The following is a 24,095-nucleotide window of genomic DNA, read 5'->3' as shown; positions in this document are numbered from 1 at the left end:
CCATTTTCAGCCTACGGATGCATAATGTATCAACGATTTATAGGCTACCGTGAATACTTGTTTCCAAATGACCGCGTTCACCAAGCGGTGAAATCGTTTTGGCTGCTCTATATGGGGCTGAAATCGTTTGTGCTTTGTGCTTACAATGTCCAGTGATGTTTCTAGACCGATAATTGTCACTGGTTAAATTGAAAGTATGCAAACCGTGGTATTTCGCTTTTCAGAGTTGTCTTTGCGGCCTTGGCAGCATTACAATGTCGATAACCCTTGAGCTATCCGTATCAATGCTCTGCTACTCGTCTTAGATTTGTATAGCTTCTGCCATCGATATCAGGATATAATCCACACATAGTTTATTGTTCAACGTGGCGAGACGTTTTGGCTCCTTTCCCTGTCTGTTTCATTTGAACAAAAACGTTCGTTCTTTTACATACATGCACCTTTCGCTGAGTGAATTACGAACACGAGTTTGATTACTTGAAGTTATCTCTGTAGGCCTATTCTAACACATCAGAGAAATCTCTTCATTCTAAACGAGTAATGTATTAAAGAAACACACGGTGTCACTATAGACCACGAACGGAAGATACATCATTGACAAGCTAAGACTCCTCCTTTCAGAATGAAAAAAAGAAAAGTGTCACCAGTCCCGAAAGCTTTGTGAAGAGAAACACCATTAGACGGAGACGGGTGGGCTCTATTGGATCTCTGATATACATATAACGGATCGTTTTGTGGTTTTAATGGATATGCGATTTTGACTTATGGATTAATTTGTTTTGTACACGCAGCGATGGGTCGTCGAAGACAAAGAGAAGCCGTTTGGATTCAGTGCGTCGCGTTGCTTTGTTTATTTGACTGGTCTGCAGCGCAGATCTCTTACTCCGTTTCAGAGGAGGTGGACAAAGGCACGTTTGTGGGGAATCTCGCTAAGGATTTAAACCTTAATGTACAGGAACTGGAGTCGAGGGGTCTAAGGATTGTATCGGGACATAGTAAGAGGTATTTCGAGGCTAATCTGAAAACAGGAGTACTGTTCGTTAACCAGAGAATAGACAGAGAAGAGCTTTGTCCGAATACGGTAAAGTGCTCTCTAAATATACAGGCCATATTGAGCCATCCTGTGTTTCTTCATCGCATTGAAGTAAATATTATTGACGTAAATGACAATTCACCGTCATTCCTTGAACGGTATCATACATTTAACATTTCAGAATCTTCTTCACCCGGTGAGAGATACCCTCTACCGATAGCGAATGACGCAGATACCGGCAGTAACTCGGTAAAGAGCTACAAGCTGAGCCCGAATGAACACTTTTCCCTGGATGTACAGAACGGTGGAGAGCAGAGTGTGTCTGCTGAGTTGGTGCTGCAGAAAGCTTTAGACCGAGAGAAACAGCCCGTTATTCAGCTCACACTGACCGCTGTAGATGGAGGAAAACCTCCCAGATCTGGGACGTCACAAATCATTGTTCACGTAATAGATGTCAATGATAACTCGCCAACATTTAGCAAATCACTCTACAAGGTCCGTATTAATGAAAATGTATCGTTAGGGACACAACTATTGAAGTTAGAGGCTACAGATTTAGACGAGGGTCCAAACGCTGACATTTTATATAGCTTTATGAAGCGTGGAAATGTGAACTATGCAGACATGTTCTCCATAGACTCACAAAGTGGTGAGATTACTGTAAAGGCGAATTTAGATCACGAGGAAAATGCAGCATATGAGCTACGTGTGCAAGCGACGGACCAAGGCCCCTCGGCACGCAGTGGTTATTCTAAAGTGTTGGTTGAAGTTACTGATATCAATGACAATGCTCCCGAAATATCTGTGACGTCATTAATGAACCCAGTAAAAGAGGATGCTGATATAGGGACCGTGGTTGCCTTGGTGACAGTTACAGATAAAGATGGAGGTAAAAATGGCTTCAGTAACAGTAAACTTGTAGGGTCTGTTCCTTTCAAACTGATGTCGAACCACAAAAACGATTATTCGTTAGTGGTAGACGGGCATCTGGACAGGGAGAGTGCTACTCAGTATAATGTCACCATCACAGCTAAGGATGAAGGGAACCCGCCTCTCTCCAGCACCAGAGTTATTACTGTAGACGTTTCTGATGTGAATGACAACGCTCCTCGCTTCTCAGAACCAATTATTAATGTTTATGTTAAAGAGAACAGTCCGATAGGTGACGTCATTTATACGATGTCTGCTTTTGATCCTGATTCAGATGAATATGCAAAGATGACGTATTCATTGTTAGATAAAAGTGTTCCAATATCATCATCTGTAAATATAAACTTAGATACAGGAGATATAGTCAGTCTTCAGTCTTTTAACTACGAGGAGATAAAAACTTTCCATTTTAAAGTTCAGGCCACAGACTCTGGTGTTCCTCCTCTCAGCAGCAACGTGACTGTGAATGTTTTTATTCTGGATGAGAATGACAACAGTCCTGGGATTCTCGCGCCCTATTCTGATCACGGCTCCGTTAACACTGAGAACATTCCCTATTCTGCTGAAGCGGGCTACTTTGTGGCCAAGATCAGGGCTGTAGACTCCGACTCTGGCTACAATGCGCTGCTTTCTTATCACATCTCTGAGCCCAAGGGAACCAACCTCTTCCGAATCGGAACCAGCACCGGGGAACTAAGGACTAAGAGGCGTATGAGTGACAATGACCTGAAAGCTCACCCGTTGGTCGTGTTGGTTTCTGATAACGGAGAACCCTCACTGTCAGCGACTGTGTCTATTGATGTGGTGGTGGTTGAAAGTACAGGTGAAATCCAGACTGTATCCAGAAACGTACCAAGAAAGGAGGAGAACTTCTCCGATTTAAACCTGTATTTGCTGATCGCCATTGCCTCGGTGTCAGTGATATTTTTACTGAGCCTCATCAGTTTAATAGCTGTAAAATGCCACAGGACAGACGACCGTTTCAGAAGGTACAGCGCCCCAATGATCACCACACACCCCGACGGGAGCTGGTCTTACTCTAAATCTACTCAGCAGTATGACGTGTGCTTCAGTTCAGACACACTGAAGAGTGACGTAGTGGTTTTCCCCGCGCCGTATCCACCTGCAGATGCAGAACTGATCAGTATTAATGGAAATGACACGTTTGACAGGACTCGAACATTACCCAGCAAAGAGAAGGTAAGAGGAACTCTCCTCCGCAGATGTTGAAATGTGTCTGCACTTCCAGTTTCAATGTGTTTTGTGTTGTGCGGAAACAGACAGAGATATGTGGTATTGGGAAATATGAAGATATGTTGACATCACGGCAGGTTTCAGATTGATATAACGTGTCCCCATTTTCAGCCTACGGATGCATAATGTATCAACGATTTATAGGCTACCGTGAATACTTGTTTCCAAATGACCGCGTTCACCAAGCGGTGAAATCGTTTTGGCTGCTCTATATGGGGCTGAAATCGTTTGTGCTTTGTGCTTACAATGTCCAGTGATGTTTCTAGACCGATAATTGTCACTGGTTAAATTGAAAGTATGCAAACCGTGGTATTTCGCTTTTCAGAGTTGTCTTTGCGGCCTTGGCAGCATTACAATGTCGATAACCCTTGAGCTATCCGTATCAATGCTCTGCTACTCGTCTTAGATTTGTATAGCTTCTGCCATCGATATCAGGATATAATCCACACATGGTTTATTGTTCAACGTGGCGAGACGTTTTGGCTCCTTTCCCTGTCTGTTTCATTTGAACAAAAACGTTCGTTCTTTTACATACATGCACCTTTCGCTGAGTGAATTACGAACACGAGTTTGATTACTTGAAGTTATCTCTGTAGGCCTATTCTAACACATCAGAGAAATCTCTTCATTCTAAACGAGTCATGTATTAAAGCAACACACGGTGTCACTATAGACCACGAACGGAAGATACATCATTGACAAGCTAAGACTCCTCCTTTCAGAATGAAAAAAGAAAAGTGTCACCAGTCCCGAAAGCTTTGTGAAGAGAAACAACATTAGACGGAGACGGGTGGGCTCTATTGGATCTCTGATATACATATAACGGATCGTTTTGTGGTTTTAATGGATATGCGATTTTGACTTATGGATTAATTTGTTTTGTACACGCAGCGATGGGTCGTCGAAGACAAAGAGAAGCCGTTTGGATTCAGTGCGTCGCGTTGCTTTGTTTATTTGACTGGTCTGCAGCGCAGATCTCTTACTCCGTTTCAGAGGAGGTGGACAAAGGCACGTTTGTGGGGAATCTCGCTAAGGATTTAAACCTCAATATACAGGAAATTGAGTCGAGGGGTCTAAAGATTGTTTCCGGACAGAGTAAGAGGTATTTCGAGGCTAATCTGAAAACAGGAGTACTGTTCGTTAACCAGAGAATAGACAGAGAAGAGCTTTGTCCGAATACGGTAAAGTGCTCTCTAAATATACAGGCCATATTGAGCCATCCTGTGTTTCTTCATCGCATTGAAGTAAATGTTATTGACGTAAATGACAATTCACCGTCATTCCTTGAACGGTATCATACATTTAACATTTCAGAATCTTCTTCACCCGGTGAGAGATACCCTCTACCGATAGCGAATGACGCAGATACCGGCAGTAACTCGGTAAAGAGCTACAAGCTGAGCCCGAATGAACACTTTTCCCTGGATGTACAGAACGGTGGAGAGCAGAGTGTGTCTGCTGAGTTAGTGCTGCAGAAAGCGTTAGACCGAGAGAAACAGCCTGTTATTCAGCTCACACTGACCGCTGTAGATGGAGGAAAACCTCCCAGATCTGGGACGTCACAAATCATTGTTCACGTAATAGATGTCAATGATAACTCGCCAACATTTAGCAAATCACTCTACAAGGTCCGTATTAATGAAAATATATCGTTAGGGACACAACTATTGAAGTTAGAGGCTACAGATTTAGACGAGGGTCCACACGCTGACATTTTATATAGCTTTATGAAGCGTGGAAATGTGAACTATGCAGACATGTTCTCCATAGATTCACAAAGTGGTGCGATTACTGTCAAGGCGAATTTAGATCACGAGGAAAATGCAGCATATGAGTTACGTGTGCAAGCGACGGACCAAGGCCCCACGGCCCGCAGTGGTTATTCTAAAGTGTTGGTTGAAGTTACTGATCTCAATGACAATGCTCCCGAAATATCTGTGACGTCATTAATAAACCCAGTAAAGGAGGATGCTGATATAGGGACCGTGGTTGCCTTGGTGACAGTTACAGATAAAGATGGAGGTAAAAATGGCTTCAGTAACAGTAAACTTGTAGGGTCTGTTCCTTTCAAACTGATGTCGAACCACAAAAACGATTATTCGTTAGTGGTAGACGGGCATCTGGACAGGGAGAGTGCTACTCAGTATAATGTCACCATCACAGCTAAGGATGAAGGGACCCCGCCTCTCTCCAGCACCAGAGTTATTACTGTAGACGTTTCTGATGTGAATGACAACGCTCCTCGCTTCTCAGAACCAATTATGAATGTTTATGTTAAAGAGAACAGTCCGGTAGGTGACGTCATTTATACGATGTCTGCTTTTGATCCTGATTCAGATGAAAATGCAAAGATTACGTATTCATTATTAGATAAAAGTGTTCCAATATCATCATCTGTAAATATAAACTCAGATACCGGAGATATAGTCAGTCTGCAGTCTTTTAACTACGAGGAGATAAAAACTTTCCAGTTTAAAGTTCAGGCCACAGACTCTGGTGTTCCTCCTCTCAGCAGCAACGTGACTGTGAACGTTTTTATTCTGGATGAGAATGACAACAGTCCTGGGATTCTAGCGCCCTATTCTGATCACGGCTCCGTTAACTCTGAGAACATTCCCTATTCTGCTGAAGCGGGCTACTTTGTGGCCAAGATCAGGGCTGTAGACTCCGACTCTGGCTACAATGCGCTGCTTTCTTATCACATCACTGAGCCTAAGGGAACAAACCTCTTCCGAATCGGAACCAGCACCGGGGAGCTAAGGACTAAGAGGCGAATGAGTGACAATGACTTGAAAACACACCCGTTGGTCGTGTTGGTTTCTGATAACGGAGAACCCTCACTGTCAGCGACGGTGTCTATTGATATAGCGGTGGTTGAAAGTACAGGTGAAATCAAGACTCAGTTCAAAAATGTACCGAGAAAGGAGGAAAGCTTCTCTGATTTAAACTTGTATTTGCTGATCGCCATTGCCTCGGTGTCAGTGATATTTTTATTGAGCCTGATCAGTTTAATAGCTGTAAAATGCCACAGGACAGACGACAGTTTCAGAAGGTACAGCGCCCCTATGATCACCACACACCCTGACGGGAGCTGGTTTTACTCTAAATCTACTCAGCAGTATGACGTGTGTTTCAGTTCGGACACACTGAAGAGTGACGTAGTGGTTTTCCCCGCACCGTATCCACCTGCAGATGCAGAACTGATCAGTATTAATGGAAATGACACGTTTAACAGCACTCAAACGTTACCCAACAAAGACAAGGTAAGAGTAATATCCGTCACGAATGTGTAAATGTGTTTTAAACTCCAGCTTTGTTAATGCAGTTTTTGGGATAATGACAGACATTTATCAAACGGTTTCAGAGTTGTCATACAAATGTTTGCATGGAAAATTGAGTTTTTGGTATCGTATAAGAATATTTCTGGGAATAAATGGAGAAGAAATGTGCAAAAGAACATCACTTTGAAAGCACAGACGCTCTCCGTGGTGCTGAAACAGTTAGCGTTATTTGGTTTCGAGGGGCAGAGGCCTTTTCGGGTCGATGCTTTTAATCGTTGAAAGTGGAATGGACATTTTCAAGTGATGTAGAAAGTTGGTTTGAAATGTATTTTTTTTTAGCTCTCTGCTTTGTCTTCTCCAGGAACATTAAATCTGACAGTTTTCGATATGGGCGATCAATAGGGCCTCCTGTATTTGGTTACTTGACCACGACGTTAAATAACTATTGATACTCATTTGAATTGTTCCCCAGTGTTTGCCGTTTTTCGCGTCCCAACCTGAGCACCTGTATTCAAACTGGACTCTGACATGTGGTTGATTCATAGTTGATACAACATTGGCCACATGATACGTACACAGTCATGTTTGCTATTTGCTTTCTACTATCACAGTAAGTTAACGATGTGGTATAAAATGTTGAATTCAATCAAACAAGTAACACATGGTGTCGCTATAGACCAGGAATGGGAGAGTGGTCACTTATATTCTATGACTCCTCCTCTCTGACAAAAAAAAAAAAACACGTCACGTGTCCGGAGCGCTTTGTCAAGAGAAACACTCTAATGGTGGTGAGAGGAAGAGGGCTGGGTCGTGTGGATCTCTTACTTTACGGATTTCTGTGGTTTCAATGGACATGCCACTTCTATTTCTGGGATAATACGTTTCGTACAAGCAGCGATGGGTCGTCGAAGACAAAGAGAAAGCTTTTGGATTCAGTGCGTCGCCTTGCTTTGTTTATTTGGCTCGTCTGCAGCGCAGATCTCTTACTCCGTTTCAGAGGAGGTGGACAAAGGCACGTTTGTGGGGAATCTCGCTAAGGATTTAAACCTTAATGTACAGGAACTGGAGTCAAGGGGTTTAAGGATTGTATCGGGACAGAGTAAGAGGTATTTCGATGCCAATTTAAAAACAGGGGTTCTGTACATTAACGAGAGGATAGACCGAGAGGAGCTTTGTTCGAATGTGATAAAGTGTTCGGTAAACATACAGGCCATATTGAGCCATCCTACGCAGCTCCACCGCATTGAGGTGAATATTTTAGACGTTAATGACAATGCACCATCTTTCCTTGAAAAATTATATTCATTCAACATTTCTGAATCATCATCCACAGACGAGCGATATCTTTTACCGATAGCAATCGATTCAGATACCGGCAGTAACTCGGTAAAGAGCTACAAGCTGAGCCCGAATGAACACTTCTCCCTGGATGTACAGAGCGGTGGAGACCAGAGTGTGTCTGCTGAGTTAGTGCTGCAGAAAGCGTTAGACCGAGAGAAACAGCCCGTGATCCAGCTCACACTGACCGCTGTAGATGGAGGAAAACCTCCACGATCTGGGACATTGCTGATAGTAGTGAACGTAATTGATGCCAATGATAATTCACCCACGTTCAGTCAGCCGCTGTACAAGGTTCGCGTTAAAGAAAATGTTCCATTCGGAACTAAGGTGATTCAGCTAAATGCCACAGATGTAGATGAGGGAGTCAACGGTAAAGTTGTATATTCCTTTATCAAACGTGGTAATGTGAACCCCTCTGATATGTTTGATATAAATTCAGACACTGGAGCAATCACAGTTAAGGGAAATGTGGATTACGAGGAAAGTCCTGCATATGAAATTCGTGTGCAGGCGACGGACCAAGGCTCATCACCCCGTAGTGCACACGGGAAACTGTTAGTGGAAGTTATTGATTTGAATGACAATTTCCCAGAAATATATGTGACGTCACTCGCGAGCCCCGTGAAAGAGGATGCTGAGATAGGGACAGTGGTCGCCTTGGTGACAGTCACAGATAAAGATGGTGGTAAAAATGGCCTCACTAACAGTAAACTTGTTGGGCCAGTGCCCTTTAAATTGAAATTGAATTATAAAAACGATTATTCATTAGTGGTTGATGGGCCTCTTGACAGAGAGAGTGCTACTCAGTACAATGTCACCATCGTAGCTACGGATGAAGGGACTCCGCCTCTCTCCAGCACCAGCGTTATTACTGTACACGTTTCTGATGTGAATGACAACGCTCCTCGGTTCTCAGAACCAGTGATTAATGTTTATGTTAAAGAGAACAGTCCGATAGGTGACGTCATTTATACGATGTCTGCTTTTGATCCTGATTCAGATGAATATGCAAAGATGACGTATTCATTATTAGATAAAAGTGTTTCAATATCATCATCTGTAAATATAAACTCAGATACAGGAGATATAGTTAGTCTTCAGTCTTTTAACTACGAGGAGATAAAAACTTTCCAGTTCAAAGTTCAGGCCACAGACTCTGGTGTTCCTCCTCTCAGCAGCAACGTGACTGTGAATGTTTTTATTCTGGATGAGAATGACAACAGTCCTGGGATTCTCGCGCCTTATTCTGATCACGGCTCCGTTAACTCTGAGAACATTCCCTATTCTGCTGAAGCGGGCTACTTTGTGGCCAAGATCAGGGCTGTAGACTCGGACTCTGGCTACAATGCGCTGCTTTCTTATCACATATCTGAGCCCAAGGGAACCAACCTCTTCCGAATCGGAACCAGCACCGGGGAGCTAAGGACTAAGAGGCGAATGAGTGACAATGACCTGAAAGCTCACCCGTTGGTCGTGTTGGTTTCTGATAACGGAGAACCTTCACTGTCAGCGACTGTGTCTATTGATGTAGTGGTGGTTGAAAGTACCATGGAAATCCAGACTCAATTCACAAACGTACCAAGAAAGGACGAGAGCTTTTCCGATTTAAACCTGTATTTGCTGATCGCCATTGCCTCGGTGTCAGTGATATTTTTATTGAGCGTCATTAGTTTAATTGCTGTAGAATGCCACAGGACAGACGACAGTTTCAGAAGGTACAGCGCCCCAATGCTCACCACACACCCTGACGGGAGCTGGTCTTACTCTAAATCTACTCAGCAGTATGACGTGTGTTTCAGTTCCGACACACTGAAGAGTGACGTAGTGGTTTTCCCCGCACCGTATCCACCTGCAGATGCAGAACTGATCAGTATTAATGGAAATGACACGTTGAACAGGACTCAAACATTACCCAACAAAGACAAGGTGAGATTTCTACATAAACTAACCTATACATCTTATGTAGAAGCATCTTTGTATACTCCTCTGAACTCTCAGTCAAATAATATTGCTTTCAACGTTGCTATTACGTTGAAAACATCCACCCACTCAAGAGTTTTTATCTTGGCTTTGTTTTTCACTGTGTGAATGGCCTCTTGGCTTCATAAAGGGAGTTTTGCTGTCCATGGTTCTGAAAGTGCGCTAAACTTCAGAGCTGGGCGTTTAAATGTGCCTAACCCCAAGCAAAGTCGTAAGTATGCAGGGTAGAGTGAGAAAAAAGACAGGAACGTATTCAACGTATGGGAAATATACAGATGCATCATTTTTCAGATTGATGATATAGGCTACACAAACGCTATTGACATTATCAGCGTAAAGGTACATATGCCTATTGTGTATCCATGTCAACCGCATTTGTTCCCAACGGACTATTTTCAGTAAGCGGTGAAAGCCTACCGAGTGCTTTCCATGGTGCTGAAACCGTTTTTGCTCTCCGCTAATGGGAGCAGTGTTCTCTTTAGATGAATGCTTGTTACTGGTGTGATGGAATGGATGCAACGTTTTTCTCACTTTGCAGTCTATAGCGCATCACACTGTTAACCCCTTGAGTTTTGAATGTCGATATCCCCTCGGTCTTTACTCCTCGTTGATTGTTCTAGCTTCTGTCAATGTTATCAGAACATGACCATCTGAGCATTTGTTTCATTATATTGGGTTGACCTTTCGTGAACTACCTTCCCGTGTTTTGCATTGGACAGAACGCTTGTCCTTTAAAGACATAGGCATTTCGTGTAGCGGATGTCCAACACGAGACTGTCCACTGGAGTTTACCTCCGTATTCTAACTAGTCAAATAATATACACTCTTATATTACATGAGTAATATAGTCTATAAACAACACACGATGTCGCTATAGACCACAGAATTTGATATTCTATGACTCCTCCTCTCTGAATGAAAAAGAGAATAGAGTCACTAGTCCGAGCGCCTTTGTCAAGAGACACTCGAATGGTGGTGAGACTGAGAGGGCGGGGTTGTGTACAGGATCTCTCTAACGGATTTATTTTTATTTTTTAGGTTTCATTGATATGTGAATATTTTCTATTGGATTCATTTACTTTGTACAAGCAGCGATGGGTTGTCGAAGACAAAGAGAAGCCGTTTGGATTCATTGCGTCGCGTTGCTTTGTTTATTTGACTGGTCTGCAGCGCAGATCTCTTACTCCGTTTCAGAGGAGGTGGACAAAGGCACGTTTGTGGGGAATCTCGCCAAGGATTTAAACCTTAATGTACAGGACCTGGAGTCAAGGGGTCTAAGGATTGTATCGGGACATAGTAAGCGGTATTTTGATGCGAATCTGAAAACAGGAGTACTGTTCGTTAACGAGAGAATAGACAGAGAGGAGCTCTGTCCGAGTACGGTAAAGTGCTCTCTAAATATAGAGGCCATATTGAGCCATCCTATGCTTCTCCACCGCATCGAGGTGAATATTTTAGACATCAATGACAATTCTCCGTCATTCATTAAAAAGGTTGCTACTTTTAACATAACTGAATCTTCATACCCCGGCGAGCGATACCCACTGCCAATAGCGAATGACGCAGATACGGGCAGTAACTCGGTAAAGAGCTACAAGCTGAGCCCGAATGAACACTTTTCCCTGGATGTACAGAACGGTGGAGAGCAGAGTGTGTCTGCTGAGTTAGTGCTGCAGAAAGCTTTAGACCGAGAGAAACAGCCCGTTATTCAGCTCACACTGACCGCTGTAGATGGAGGAAAACCTCCACAATCTGGAACGCTGCCTATTGTTGTAAATGTCATAGATTCAAATGATAATTCACCCTCATTTAGCAAGCCGCTGTATAAGGTCAGTGTGCCTGAGAATATACCTTTTGGGACTACAGTCTTAACACTTAGTGCTACTGATATAGACGAAGGACTACATAGTGAACTTGTGTATTCATTCGTTGAGCGTGGGAATCTGAATCCTGCTGATATGTTTGCCCTAAATCCAGACACTGGGGAAATTACTGTAAAGGCGAATTTGGATCATGAGGCAAATGCTGCGTATGAAATCCGGGTGCAAGCAACTGACCAAGGTTCGTCACCCCGCAGTGGTTATTCTAAAGTGTTGGTAGAAGTTATTGATGTCAACGACAATGCCCCTGAAGTCTCGGTGACGTCACTTATGAGCCCAGTGAAAGAGGATAGTGAAATGGGGACAGTGGTCGCCTTGGTAACTGTGATAGATAAAGACGGAGGGAAAAACGGCCTCACTAACTGTAAACTTGTTGGCTCTGTTCCTTTTAAACTAAAGTCGAACTATAAAAACTATTATTCGTTAGTGGTAGATGGGCCTCTTGACAGAGAGAGTGTTTCTCAGTACAATGTAACTGTCACAGTTACGGATGGAGGGACCCCGCCTCTCTCCAGCACCAGCGTTATTACTGTACACGTTTCTGATGTGAATGACAACGCTCCTCGCTTCTCAGAACCAGTGATTAATGTTTATGTCAAAGAGAACAGTCCGGTAGGTGACGTCATTTATACGATGTCTGCTTTTGATCCAGATTCAGATGGAAATGCAAAGATGACGTATTCATTATTAGACACAAGTGTTTCAATATCATCATCTGTAAATATAAACTCAGATACAGGAGATATTGTCAGCCTGCAGTCTTTTAACTATGAGGAGATACAAACTGTCCATTTTAAAGTTCAGGCCACAGACTCTGGTGTTCCTCCTCTCAACAGCAACGTGACTGTGAATGTTTTTATTCTGGATGAAAATGACAACAGTCCTGGGATTCTAGCGCCCTATTCTGATCACGGCTCCGTTAACTCTGAGAACATTCCCTATTCTGCTGAAGCGGGCTACTTTGTGGCCAAGATCAGGGCTGTAGACTCCGACTCTGGCTACAATGCGCTGCTTTCTTATCACATCTCTGAGCCCAAGGGAACCAACCTCTTCCGAATCGGAACCAGCACCGGGGAACTAAGGACTAAGAGGCGAATGAGTGACAATGACCTGAAAGCTCACCCGTTGGTCGTGTTGGTTTCTGATAACGGAGAACCTTCACTGTCAGCGACTGTGTCTATTGATGTAGTGGTGGTTGAAAGTACCAGGTGAAATCCAGACTCATTCACAAACGTACCAAGAAAGGACGAGAGCTTTTTCCGATTTAAACCTGTATTTGCTGATCGCCATTGCCTCGCTGTCAGTGATATTTTTATTGAGCGTCATTAGTTTAATTGCTGTAGAATGCCACAGGACAGACGACAGTTTCAGAAGGTACAGCGCCCCAATGATCACCACACACCCTGACGGGAGCTGGTCTTACTCTAAATCTACTCAGCAGTATGACGTGTGTTTCAGTTCAGACACACTGAAGAGTGACGTAGTGGTTTTCCCCGCACCGTATCCACCTGCAGATGCAGAACTGATCAGTATTAATGGAAATGACACGTTGACAGGACTCAAACATTACCCAAACAAAGACAAGGTGAGATTTCTACATAAACTAACCTATACATCTTATGTAGAAGCATCTTTGTATTACTCCTCTGAACTCCCAGTCAAAGATATTGTTTTCAACGTTGCTATTACGTTGAAAACATCCTTCCACTCAAGAGTTTTTATCTTGGCTTTGTTTTCACTGTGTGAATGGCCTCCTGGCTTCATAAAGGGAGATTTGCTGTCCATGGTTCTGAAAGTGCGCTAAACTTCAGAGCTGGGCGTTTAAATGCCTAACCCCAAGCAAAGTCGTAAGTATGCAGGGTAGAGTGAGAATGGACAGGAACGTATTCAACGTATGGGAAATATACAGATGCATCATGTTTCAGATTGATGATATAGGCTACACAACCGCTATTGACATTATCAGCGTAAAGGTACATATGCCTATTGTGTATCCATGTCAACCGCATTTGTTCCCAACGGACTATTTTCAGTAAGCGGTGAAAGCCTACCATAATTGCTTTCCATGGTGCTGAAACCGTTTTTGCTCTCCGCTAATGGGAGCAGTGTTCTCTTTAGATGAATGCTTGTTACTGGTGTGATGGAATGGATGCAACGTTTTCTCACTTTGCAGTCTATAGCGCATCACACTGTTAACCCCTTGAGTTTTGAATGTCGATATCCCCTCGGTCTTTACTCCTCGTTGATTGTTCTAGCTTCTGTCAATGTTATCAGAACATGACCATCTGAGCATTTGTTTCATTATATTGGGTTGACCTTTCGTGAACTACCTTCCCGTGTTTTGCATTGGACAGAACGCTTGTCCTTTAAAGACATAGGCATTTCGTGTAGCGGATGTCCAACACGAGACTGTCCACTGGAGTTTACCTCCGTATTCTAACTAGTCAAATAATATACACTCTTATATTAATGAGTAATATAGTCTATAAACAACACACGATGTCGCTATAGACCACAGAATTTGATATTCTATGACTCCTCCTCTCTGAATGAAAAAGAGAATAGAGTCACTAGTCCGAGCGCCTTTGTCAAGAGACACTCGAATGGTGGTGAGACTGAGAGGGCGGGGTTGTGTACAGGATCTCTCTAACGGATTTATTTTTATTTTTAGGTTTCATTGATATGTGAATATTTTCTATTGGATTCATTTACTTTGTACAAGCAGCGATGGGTTGTCGAAGACAAAGAGAAGCCGTTTGGATTCATTGCGTCGCGTTGCTTTGTTTATTTGACTGGTCTGCAGCGCAGATCTCTTACTCCGTTTCAGAGGAGGTGGACAAAGGCACGTTTGTGGGGAATCTCGCCAAGGATTTAAACCTTAATGTACAGGACCTGGAGTCAAGGGGTCTAAGGATTGTATCGGGACATAGTAAGCGGTATTTTGATGCGAATCTGAAAACAGGAGTACTGTTCGTTAACGAGAGAATAGACAGAGAGGAGCTCTGTCCGAGTACGGTAAAGTGCTCTCTAAATATAGAGGCCATATTGAGCCATCCTATGCTTCTCCACCGCATCGAGGTGAATATTTTAGACATCAATGACAATTCTCCGTCATTCATTAAAAAGGTTGCTACTTTTAACATAACTGAATCTTCATACCCCGGCGAGCGATACCCACTGCCAATAGCGAATGACGCAGATACGGGCAGTAACTCGGTAAAGAGCTACAAGCTGAGCCCGAATGAACACTTTTCCCTGGATGTACAGAACGGTGGAGAGCAGAGTGTGTCTGCTGAGTTAGTGCTGCAGAAAGCTTTAGACCGAGAGAAACAGCCCGTTATTCAGCTCACACTGACCGCTGTAGATGGAGGAAAACCTCCACAATCTGGAACGCTGCCTATTGTTGTAAATGTCATAGATTCAAATGATAATTCACCCTCATTTAGCAAGCCGCTGTATAAGGTCAGTGTGCCTGAGAATATACCTTTTGGGACTACAGTCTTAACACTTAGTGCTACTGATATAGACGAAGGACTACATAGTGAACTTGTGTATTCATTCGTTGAGCGTGGGAATCTGAATCCTGCTGATATGTTTGCCCTAAATCCAGACACTGGGGAAATTACTGTAAAGGCGAATTTGGATCATGAGGCAAATGCTGCGTATGAAATCCGGGTGCAAGCAACTGACCAAGGTTCGTCACCCCGCAGTGGTTATTCTAAAGTGTTGGTAGAAGTTATTGATGTCAACGACAATGCCCCTGAAGTCTCGGTGACGTCACTTATGAGCCCAGTGAAAGAGGATAGTGAAATGGGGACAGTGGTCGCCTTGGTAACTGTGATAGATAAAGACGGAGGGAAAAACGGCCTCACTAACTGTAAACTTGTTGGCTCTGTTCCTTTTAAACTAAAGTCGAACTATAAAAACTATTATTCGTTAGTGGTAGATGGGCCTCTTGACAGAGAGAGTGTTTCTCAGTACAATGTAACTGTCACAGTTACGGATGGAGGGACCCCGCCTCTCTCCAGCACCAGCGTTATTACTGTACACGTTTCTGATGTGAATGACAACGCTCCTCGCTTCTCAGAACCAGTGATTAATGTTTATGTCAAAGAGAACAGTCCGGTAGGTGACGTCATTTATACGATGTCTGCTTTTGATCCAGATTCAGATGGAAATGCAAAGATGACGTATTCATTATTAGACACAAGTGTTTCAATATCATCATCTGTAAATATAAACTCAGATACAGGAGATATTGTCAGCCTGCAGTCTTTTAACTATGAGGAGATACAAACTGTCCATTTTAAAGTTCAGGCCACAGACTCTGGTGTTCCTCCTCTCAACAGCAACGTGACTGTGAATGTTTTTATTCTGGATGAAAATGACAACAGTCCTGGGATTCTAGCGCCCTATTCTGATCACGGCTCCGTTAACTCTGAGAACATTCCCTATTCTGCTGAAGCGGGCTACTTTGTGGCCAAGATCAGGGCTGTAGACTCCGACTCTGGCTACAATGCGCTGCTTTCTTATCACATCTCTGAGCCCAAGGGAACCAACCTCTTCCGAATCGGAACCAGCACCGGGGAACTAAGGACTAAGAGGCGAATGAGTGACAATGACCTGAAAGCTCACCCGTTGGTGGTGTTGGTTTCTGATAGTGGAGAACCCTCACTGTCAGCGACTGTGTCTATTGATATAGTGGTGGTTGAAAGTACAGGTGAAATCCAGACTCATTTCAAAAACGTACCGAGAAAGGAGGAGAGCTTCTCTGATTTAAACCTGTATTTACTGATCGCCACTGCCTCGGTGTCATTCATATTTTTATTGAGCCTCATCAGTTTAATAGCTGTAAAATGCCGCAAGACAGACGACAGTTTCAGAAGGTACAGCGCCCCAATGATCACCACACACCCTGACGGGAGCTGGTCTTACTCTAAATCTACTCAGCAGTATGACGTGTGTTTCAGCTCAGACACACTGAAGAGTGACGTAGTGGTTTTCCCCGCACCGTATCCACCTGCAGATGCAGAACTGATCAGTATTAATGGAAATGACACGTTTGACATGACTCAAACATTACCAAACAAAGAGAAGGTAAGATCTCTACATAAACGAGCCTATTTGTCTATTGAAATATTGCTTCATGAATTACTCCTTTGAACTCCCCATAGTTAAAGATAACTGTTTTCAAAGTTCCTCTTAGCTTGAAAAGAGCCTTCCACTTCAGAGTTATCACATTTGATTTGTTTCGCACTATGCCTTTGGCCTCCTGGCTTCATAAAGCGAGATTTGCTGTCCCTGGTTCTAAAGGTGTGCTAATCTTCTGAAATTAAGATTCGCGCGAAGCGCTGAATGCTCTCTGACGTATGAATGAATGGCTGCCCATGACACTTATCAATAGTGTTTAATCTTCACGAATTTGTGCAATTTTCTCACCCTAGCATTTGTATACGTAGAGTATTGCGAGAAAATAAGGTGAAACATATGGAAAATGTAAGTATGCACCATATTGCAGATCGATGATATAGGCTACATAATTATCATCAACATTGAACGCCTAACGTTGCATACTGTCGTATATTTGTCCATTTCAACCGCGTAGACCTATATTTGTTTCCAAATGTCTATCTATGTTCAGTAAGCGGTTGAATCTTACCAAATGCGGTCCATGGGGTTGAAACCGTTTTTTAATCTCTGATGATTTGGCACACTGTTTTTTTTAGGTAAAACTTGTCACTGGTGTAATGGAGGAGATGCAATTTGGGAATTCACGTTTGAGGAGTGTTTCTTTGCCGTCTTGAGAGCGTCACGATGTTAACCACTTGAGCATAGCGTAGCAATATCCAGTGGGAGTCTTTATCATGACTTCTGTCATTGTTATCAGAACATGACTGTGTGAACATTTATTTTACTATATGTGGTTGACTTTTCTTCAGCTACTTTCCTGTGTTTTGTATTGATCAGAACGTTTGTCCTTTTAAATACATAGCTAGGCATTTCGGGTAGTAAATGTCCAACACGAGTATGCTCAGTATTCTAACGTAAGTGCAATTCTAACAACAAGTGAAATATTTACGATACGATCTTATTTTACATGACTAATATAGGCAATGTATAACAGTAACACGCGGTGTCGCTATAGACCACAGAAATTAATGTCGTCGCTGATATTTTATGACTCCTCCTCTCTTAATAAGAAAGAGAATAGCGTCACCACTACCGAGAGCTTTGCGTTCAGAAAATCTCGAACGGTGGTGAGATGGAGAGGGCTTGGCTCTGTACAGGATCTCTCCAATAGGCTTTTTGGAAATTCATGGATATGTGACTTTTCTACTGGGATAAAAAAAAAAATACACGCAGCGATGGGTAGTCAACGACAAAGAGAAATCGTTTGGATTCAGTGCGTCGCGTTGCTTTGTTTATTTGACTGGTCTGCAGCGCAGATCTCTTACTCCGTTTCAGAGGAGGTGGACAAAGGCACGTTTGTGGGGAATCTCGCTAAGGATTTAAACCTTAATGTACAGGAACTGGAGTCGAGGGGTCTAAGGATTGTATCGGGACACGGTAGGCCTACGAGGTATTTCGAGGCGAATTTGAAAACAGGAATTCTATATGTTCAGGAGAGGCTAGACAGAGAGGAGCTTTGTCCGAATACGGTAAAGTGTTCGCTAAACATACAGGCCATATTGAGCCATCCTACGCAGCTCCACCGTATAGAGGTGAATATCTTTGACATAAATGACAATGCACCATCTTTTCGTGAAACCGTGAAATTATTAAATATTTCAGAATCCTCATATCCCGGTGAGAGATACCTTCTACCGGTAGCTAATGACGCAGACACGGGCAGTAACTCGGTAAAGAGCTACAAGCTGAGCCCGAATGAACACTTCTCCCTGGATGTGCAGAACGGTGGAGAGCAGAGTGTGTCTGCTGAGTTAGTGCTGCAGAAAGCGTTAGACCGAGAGAAACAGCCTGTGATCCAGCTCACACTGACCGCTGTAGATGGAGGAAATCCTCCAAGATCCGGGACATTGCAGATTATTGTTAACGTAATGGATGTAAATGACAATACGCCAGTATTTAGCCAATCCCTTTACAAGGCATGTGTTTCTGAAAACGTTGCCTTTGCGTCATCTATATTAACAATCACCGCCACTGATTTAGATGAGGGGGTAAATGGTGACCTGGTTTATTCTTTCATTGATTGGGGACATTTTAACCCTGCCGATACATTTTCCATAAATTCAGACACAGGTGAAATTCAAGTTAAGGGGAAGTTAGATTTTGAGGAAAACGCTGCATACGAAATTCGTGTGCAGGTGTCAGATCGTGGGCACTCTCCTCGCAGTGCCCATGGTAAAGTGTTAGTGGAAGTTATTGATGTCAATGACAATACACCTGAAATATCAGTGACGTCACTTATGAGCCCAGTGAGAGAGGATGCTGAGTTAATGTCTGTGGTCGCCTTGGTCACAGTAAATGATAAAGATGGAGGTCAAAATGGCCTCACCAACTGTAAACTTGTAGGCTCTGTCCCTTTCAAACTAAAGTCGAACTACAAAAACGATTATTCTTTAGTGGTAGACGGGCCTCTTGATAGGGAGAGCACTGCTCAGTACAATGTCACTATCACTGCTACGGATGAAGGGACCCCGCCTCTCTCCAGCACCAGCGTTATTACTGTAGACGTTTCTGATGTGAATGACAACGCTCCTCGCTTCTCAGAACCAGTGATTAATGTTTACGTGAAAGAGAACAGTCCGGTAGGTGACGTCATTTATACGATGTCTGCTTTTGATCCAGATTCAGATGAAAATGCAAAAGTGACGTATTCATTATTAGATAAAAGTGTTTCAATATCATCATCTGTAAATATAAACTCAGATACAGGAGATATAGTCAGCCTGCAGTCTTTTAACTACGAGGAGATAAAAACTTTCCAGTTTAAAGTTCAGGCCACAGACTCTGGTGTTCCTCCTCTCAGCAGCAACGTGACTGTGAACGTTTTTATTCTGGATGAGAATGACAACAGTCCTGGGATTCTCGCGCCCTATTCTGATCACGGCTCCGTTAACTCTGAGAACATTCCCTATTCTGCTGAAGCGGGCTACTTTGTGGCCAAGATCAGGGCTGTAGACTCCGACTCTGGCTACAATGCGCTGCTTTCTTATCACATCTCTGAGCCCAAGGGAACCAACCTCTTCCGAATCGGAACCAGCACCGGGGAGCTAAGGACTAAGAGGCGAATGAGTGACAATGACTTGAAAACACACCCGTTGGTCGTGTTGGTTTCTGATAACGGAGAACCCTCACTGTCAGCGACGGTGTCTATTGATATAGCGGTGGTTGAAAGTACCATTGAAATCAAGACTCAATTCAAAAATATACCGAGAAAGGAGGAGAGCTTCTCTGATTTAAACCTGTATTTGCTGATCGCCATTGCCTCGGTGTCAATGATATTTTTATTGAGCCTGATCAGTTTAATAGCTGTAAAATGCCACAGGACAGACGACAGTTTCAGAAGGTACAGCGCCCCAATGATCACCACACACCCTGACGGGAGCTGGTCTTACTCTAAATCTACTCAGCAGTATGACGTGTGTTTCAGCTCAGACACACTGAAGAGTGACGTAGTGGTTTTCCCCGCACCGTATCCACCTGCAGATGCAGAACTGATCAGTATTAATGGAAATGACACGTTTGACAGGACTCAAACATTACCCAACAAGGAGAAGGTAAGCATGATCTCCCGACTGCCATAATCAGTTTCATATCGAATGATTAGTGTGTAACGCATGTACACGTATTGATACCTTTCACTGGTGTAATGGAATAGATGCAAACGTGGACATTTGTTCATGAGTATTGTGTATTTGCATTCTCGAGAGCATTAGGTAGCCTAGTGGTTAGAGCGTTGCACTAATTAATAACCAAAAGGTTGAAAGATCGAATCCCCGAGCTAACAAGGTAAAACTCTTTCGTTCTGCCCCTCAACAAGGCAGTTAACCCATTGTTTCTAGGCCGTGATTGAAAGTAAGAATTTCTTCTCAACTGACTTGCCTAGTTAAATAAAGATGAAATAGTATGGTATAGACCCTTGAGCTTTCCGTGTCAATGCCTTGAGTTTTAGTCCGCGCGACTCCTTTTTGATTGATTTATCTTCTGTCGTTGTTATCAGAACACGACCATTGTGAAGATGTATTTCTTTAGATGAGGTTACTTTACTTGCATGTAGCTACGTTCCCTGTGTTTAGCATGTGACAGCACATTTGTCCTTTTTATACACGTGGGCCTTTCGTTGAGTAAATGTCCAGTGTGATATTGTCGACTTGAGGTCATCGCAGTATTCCAAAAACAAGTGAAATGCAAGTGGCACACGGTGTCACTACAGACCACAGAAGTAAACGAAGTCACTGATATTCCATGACTCCTCCTCTCTGAAAGAAAAAGAGAATAGAGTCACCAGTCTCGAGAGGTTTTTTGATGCGAAACACTCGAATGGTGGTGAGACGGAATGGGCTGGGTGGATTTTTAAAAACATTTGACCGGTTTTTAGGTTTCGTGGAAATGTGAATATATTCTGTTGGATTAATTCATTTTGAAAAAGCAACCATGGGTTGTCGAAGACAAAGAGAAGGCGTTTGGATTCAGTGCGTCGCGTTGCTTTGTCTGTTTGACTGGTCTGCAGCGCAGATCTTTTACTCCGTTTCAGAGGAGGTGGACAAAGGCACGTTTGTGGGGAATCTCGCTAAGGATTTAAACCTTAATGTACACGAACTGGAGTCGAGGGGTCTAAGGATTGTATCGGCACATAGTAAGAGGTATTTTGATGCGAATCTGAAAACAGGATTACTGTTAGTTAACGAGAGAATAGACAGAGAGGAGCTCTGTCCGAGTACGGTAAAGTGCTCTCTAAATATAGAGGCCATATTGAGCCATCCTATGCTTCTCCACCGCATCGAGGTGAATATTTTAGACATCAATGACAATTCTCCGTCATTCATTAAAAATTGTGCTACTTTTAACATATCTGAATCTTCATACCCCGGTGAGCGATACCCACTGCCAATAGCGAATGACGCAGATACGGGCAGTAACTCGGTAAAGAGCTACAAGCTGAGCCCAAATGAACACTTCTCCCTGGATGTACAGAACGGTGGAGACCAGAGTGTGTCTGCTGAGTTAGTGCTGCAGAAAGCTTTAGACCGAGAGAAACAGCCCGTTATTCAGCTCACACTGACCGCTGTAGATGGAGGAAAACCTCCACAATCCGGAACGCTGCCTATTGTTGTAAATGTCATAGATTCTAATGATAATTCACCCTCATTTAGCAAGCCGCTGTATAAGGTCAGTGTGCCTGAGAATATACCTTTTGGGACTACAGTCTTAACACTTAGTGCTACTGATTCAGACGAAGGACTAAACAGTAAACTTGTGTATTCATTCATTGAGCGTGGGAATCTGAATCCTGCTGATATGTTTGCCCTGAATTCAGATTCAGGTGAAATGACTGTCAAAGGACATTTGGATCAGGAGAAAAACGCAGCATATGAAATACGTGTACAAGCAACTGACCAAGGTTCATCACCTCGCAGTGGTTATTGTAAAGTATTAGTTGAGGTTGTTGATGTTAATGACAATGCTCCTGAAATATCAGTGACATCATTAATGACCCCAGTGAAAGAGGATAGTGAAATGGGGACAGTGGTCGCCTTGGTAACTGTGATAGATAAAGACGGAGGGAAAAACGGCCTCACTAACTGTAAACTTGTTGAGGCTGTTCCTTTTAAACTAAAGTCGAACTATAAAAACTATTATTCGTTAGTTGTAGATGGGCCTCTTGACAGAGAGAGTGTTTCTCAGTATAACGTCACCATCATCGCTACGGACGAAGGGACCCCGCCTCTCTCCAGCACCAGCGTTATTACTGTGCGCGTTTCTGATGTCAATGACAACGCTCCTCGCTTCTCAGAACCAATTATTCATGTTTATGTTAAAGAGAACCGTCCGGTAGGTGACGTCATTTATACGATGTCTGCTTTTGATCCAGATTCAGATGAAAATGCAAAAGTGACGTATTCGTTATTAGATAAAAGTGTTTCAATATCATCATTTGTAAATATCAACTCGGATACCGGAGATGTAGTCAGCCTGCAGTCGTTTAACTATGAAGAGACGAAAACTTTCCAGTTTAAAGTTCAGGCCACAGACTCTGGTGTTCCTCCTCTCAGCAGCAACGTGACTGTGAACGTTTTTATTCTGGATGAGAATGACAACAGTCCTGGGATTCTCGCGCCCTATTCTGATCACGGCTCCGTTAACTCTGAGAACATTCCCTATTCTGCTGAAGCGGGCTACTTTGTGGCCAAGATCAGGGCTGTAGACTCCGACTCTGGCTACAATGCGCTGCTTTCTTATCACATCTCTGAGCCCAAGGGAACCAACCTCTTCCGAATCGGAACCAGCACCGGGGAACTAAGGACTAAGAGGCGAATGAGTGACAATGACCTGAAAGCTCACCCGTTGGTGGTGTTGGTTTCTGATAATGGAGAACCCTCACTGTCAGCGACTGTGTCTATTGATGTAGTGGTGGTTGAAAGTACCATTGAAATCCAGACTCAATTCAGAAATGTGCCGAGAACAGAGGAGAGTGTCTCTGATTTAAACCTGTATTTGCTGATCGCCATTGCCTCGGTGTCAATGATATTTTTATTGAGCCTGATCAGTTTAATAACTGTAAAATGCCACAGGACAGACGACAGTTTCAGAAGGTACAGCGCCCCAATGATCACCACACACCCTGACGGGAGCTGGTCTTACTCTAAATCTACTCAGCAGTATGACGTGTGTTTCAGCTCAGACACACTGAAGAGTGACGTAGTGGTTTTCCCCGCACCGTATCCACCTGCAGATGCAGAACTGATCAGTATTAATGGAAATGACACGTTTGACAGGACTCAAACATTACCCAACAAAGACAAGGTAAGGGTTACAGGTCAGTTAAAAGTTAAATCTGTTTTTCTCCCTTTGTTTAGGCCTACCAAGTTATCTGCATTGGTTTGCTTATGCTGGTTATTCTGACGTTGTTTTGTTACTCGTTTGAATGATCCGTTTAATTTTAGAACGTTCTGAAGTTGTAACATTGTGTTACCAGTTGTAACATTTGTACCAGTTGTAACATTTGTACCAGTTGTAACATTTTCTTGCTATTTGCCTGCATGGTTAAAGCGAGAGCGGTCTCGCTCTCCATGGTGCTGAAACGCATCACGCCCGTTTGCGAGAAGTTTGTCTGATGAAGTGGCTGAACATTCGGGTTCTGGTGTCTGTGTTAACTAGGCCGTATCAAATTGAGTAGTTTTTACCTAATCACATTTAAAATACTGTAGAACT

The 24,095-nt window shown here is 43.2% G+C and overlaps 1 protein-coding gene and 1 pseudogene across 41 annotated transcripts in view; both read left to right on the top strand.

Annotated features, from left to right (window-relative positions):
• The window catches only part of LOC118381995 (protocadherin alpha-C2-like), a 227,408-nt gene that overhangs the window by 142,179 nt on the left and 61,134 nt on the right, over positions 1 to 24,095 (top strand). The window contains exons 1-2 of one of the 41 annotated variants that reach the window (XM_052508315.1): positions 14,376 to 15,828; positions 19,473 to 20,440. The exons of 34 other annotated variants lie outside the window; for them this stretch is intronic. In XM_052508315.1, coding sequence (XP_052364275.1) covers positions 14,427 to 15,828; positions 19,473 to 20,440 — 2,370 coding nt within the window. In that variant the 5' untranslated portion in view covers positions 14,376 to 14,426. Of the gene's footprint in view, positions 1 to 648; positions 3,164 to 3,990; positions 6,481 to 7,281; positions 9,766 to 14,375; positions 16,797 to 17,935; positions 20,441 to 21,197; positions 23,688 to 24,095 lie in introns of those variants that run through there. 6 more of the 41 variants (XM_052508268.1, XM_035768905.2, XM_035768895.2 and 3 more) reach the window with 6 other exon arrangements.
• LOC118382170 (protocadherin alpha-2-like) lies at positions 10,788 to 13,503 on the top strand (annotated as a pseudogene).

The sequence above is a fragment of the Oncorhynchus keta genome, chromosome 4 (assembly GCF_023373465.1).
Source record: "Oncorhynchus keta strain PuntledgeMale-10-30-2019 chromosome 4, Oket_V2, whole genome shotgun sequence".
Classification (NCBI taxonomy): Eukaryota; Metazoa; Chordata; class Actinopteri; order Salmoniformes; family Salmonidae; genus Oncorhynchus; species Oncorhynchus keta.
Note: the sequence above shows the minus strand (reverse complement) of the source record. Positions and strands in the feature narration are given on the sequence as shown.